Source organism: Limulus polyphemus, unplaced genomic scaffold (assembly GCF_000517525.1).
Source record: "Limulus polyphemus unplaced genomic scaffold, Limulus_polyphemus-2.1.2 Scaffold2800, whole genome shotgun sequence".
Taxonomy (NCBI): Eukaryota; Metazoa; Arthropoda; class Merostomata; order Xiphosura; family Limulidae; genus Limulus; species Limulus polyphemus.
The window spans coordinates 50,017-51,734 of NW_013668410.1; the positions used below are offsets into that span (position 1 = coordinate 50,017).

General features: G+C 37.8%; 1 protein-coding gene across 1 annotated transcript in view; it reads left to right on the forward strand.

Annotated features, from left to right (window-relative positions):
* Nucleotides 1–1,209, forward strand: part of LOC106467927 — a 3,244-nt gene extending 2,035 nt beyond the window's left edge. The window contains exon 2 of the mRNA XM_013928312.1: nucleotides 19–1,209. Within this exon, the coding sequence (XP_013783766.1) occupies nucleotides 19–1,209 (1,191 nt within the window). The remainder of the gene's footprint in view (nucleotides 1–18) is intronic.
* Nucleotides 1,210–1,718: the final 509 nt, after the last annotated feature.

A 1,718-nucleotide genomic window follows, 5' to 3' on the forward strand; every position in this document is an offset into this window, starting at 1 on the left:
AAACATTCTCCACTAAAGTTGGGAGATGGAGATAGAAGTTATCAACTAAAGCTGGGAGATGGAGATAGAAGTTATCAACTAAAGCTGGGAGATGAAGATAAACGTTCTCCATTAAAGTTGGGAGATGAAGATAAACGTTCTCCATTAAAGTTGGGAAATGGAGAAGCTTCCTTACCACGCATTAGCACTACGTTAAAAAAGTGGCTTGGAATAGTTCTGGCAGTCTTCACAGCAGTAATGGCAGCTGTAAATGGACTACTTCTTAACACTACGGAAGGAATCTCACCCACCGTGATGTCCGGAATAGTTGCACTAGGACCAAGTATCACTGCACTGCCGTTTCTGATATACAGAAGAGAACCTGTTACCTTTCCCAAGAAGAAAATGGCATTAATAGTTTTTCGATCTCTTTTGGGAACGTTCGGTGACGTAGCTCGGTTCATTTCCTTCACATGCATTCCTCTCGGAGAAGCATCTGTACTGTACTACTCTCTTCCTGTGTACAGCTTGATCTTTGGACGCCTTGTATACCGAGAACCTTGTGGAATATGGGAAATTACCTTGGTGTGTCTAGACTTTACTGGAATATTCCTTGTCTTAGCTCCATCAGTCGTAAGTGGTGTTTTCGATTTAAGTAATTACGCCGAGAAGAAAAAGATAACTGGAATTGTATTTGCAATTCTTGGAGGAGTCTTTGATGCAATTAGTATTTCCATGCTTCAGATGGTCCGCGATGTCCCTTGGACTTCGAACCAAGTCTGGAGAGGTCCTGCCGGGGCATTCAGTGGCTTTATTTGTGCTTGGTTCTTCAACGAATTTTTCTTTCCTCCTTGTGGAACTGAGTCGACAATGACGTTAGCTTTTCTGTTCCTCTCTGTGTGTTATCAATTTAGCATATACCAGGCAACATATTTAATAGCAGCAAGCCACGTAACCGTTTTTCTTACTTTAGAAATAGTTGCAGCTTATATATTTGAAGTGGCTTTCCTTGGAGGTATACCAGCTATGACTTCTGTAATTGGAGCCATTTTGGTGACAGTAGCAGCAGTCATGTTTAACTTGAAAGAAAAACTGTTGTCATCGCTACGGAATTTCTTTGGAAAGGAAAACAACGAATCAGAGAATTTTGAGGAAAAATGTACTCAAAATAAAAAAGAATCAATTTTTTTGCCGTTGGATCCAATTCCAGGATGCTCTAGTAAGATTTAAATATCAATTTTTTAAGTATCGTATATAATTTTAGTTTTGATAATGAATTTTTAAGAATTGAAATGTATTCTCACGCTGTAAAAACATACAAAATATTGTTCTAAGAACCACCTATATTTCTCGTACGTAGTACACAATTCACGAAAAGTAATTCCAGCACTTATAGGACCTTTAAAGGATATCGTACTGACCTTTATACAACATTCGCGGACTATGATGCTAAAGTTTATTCAATCCGCATAAAATATTGTACTGAGGTTTATGTTTACACACCTCTCAAGGAGTATTGTACTGAGGTTTATGTTTATATATTCTTCAAGGAGTATTGTACTGAGGTTTATGTTTACATACCTCTCAAGGAGTATTGTACTGAGGTTTATGTTTATATATTCTTCAAGGAACATTGTACTGAGGTTTATGTTTACATACCTCTCAAGGAGTATTGTACTGAGGTTTATGTTTACACACCTCTCAAGGAGTATTGTACTGAGGTTTATGTTTACATACCG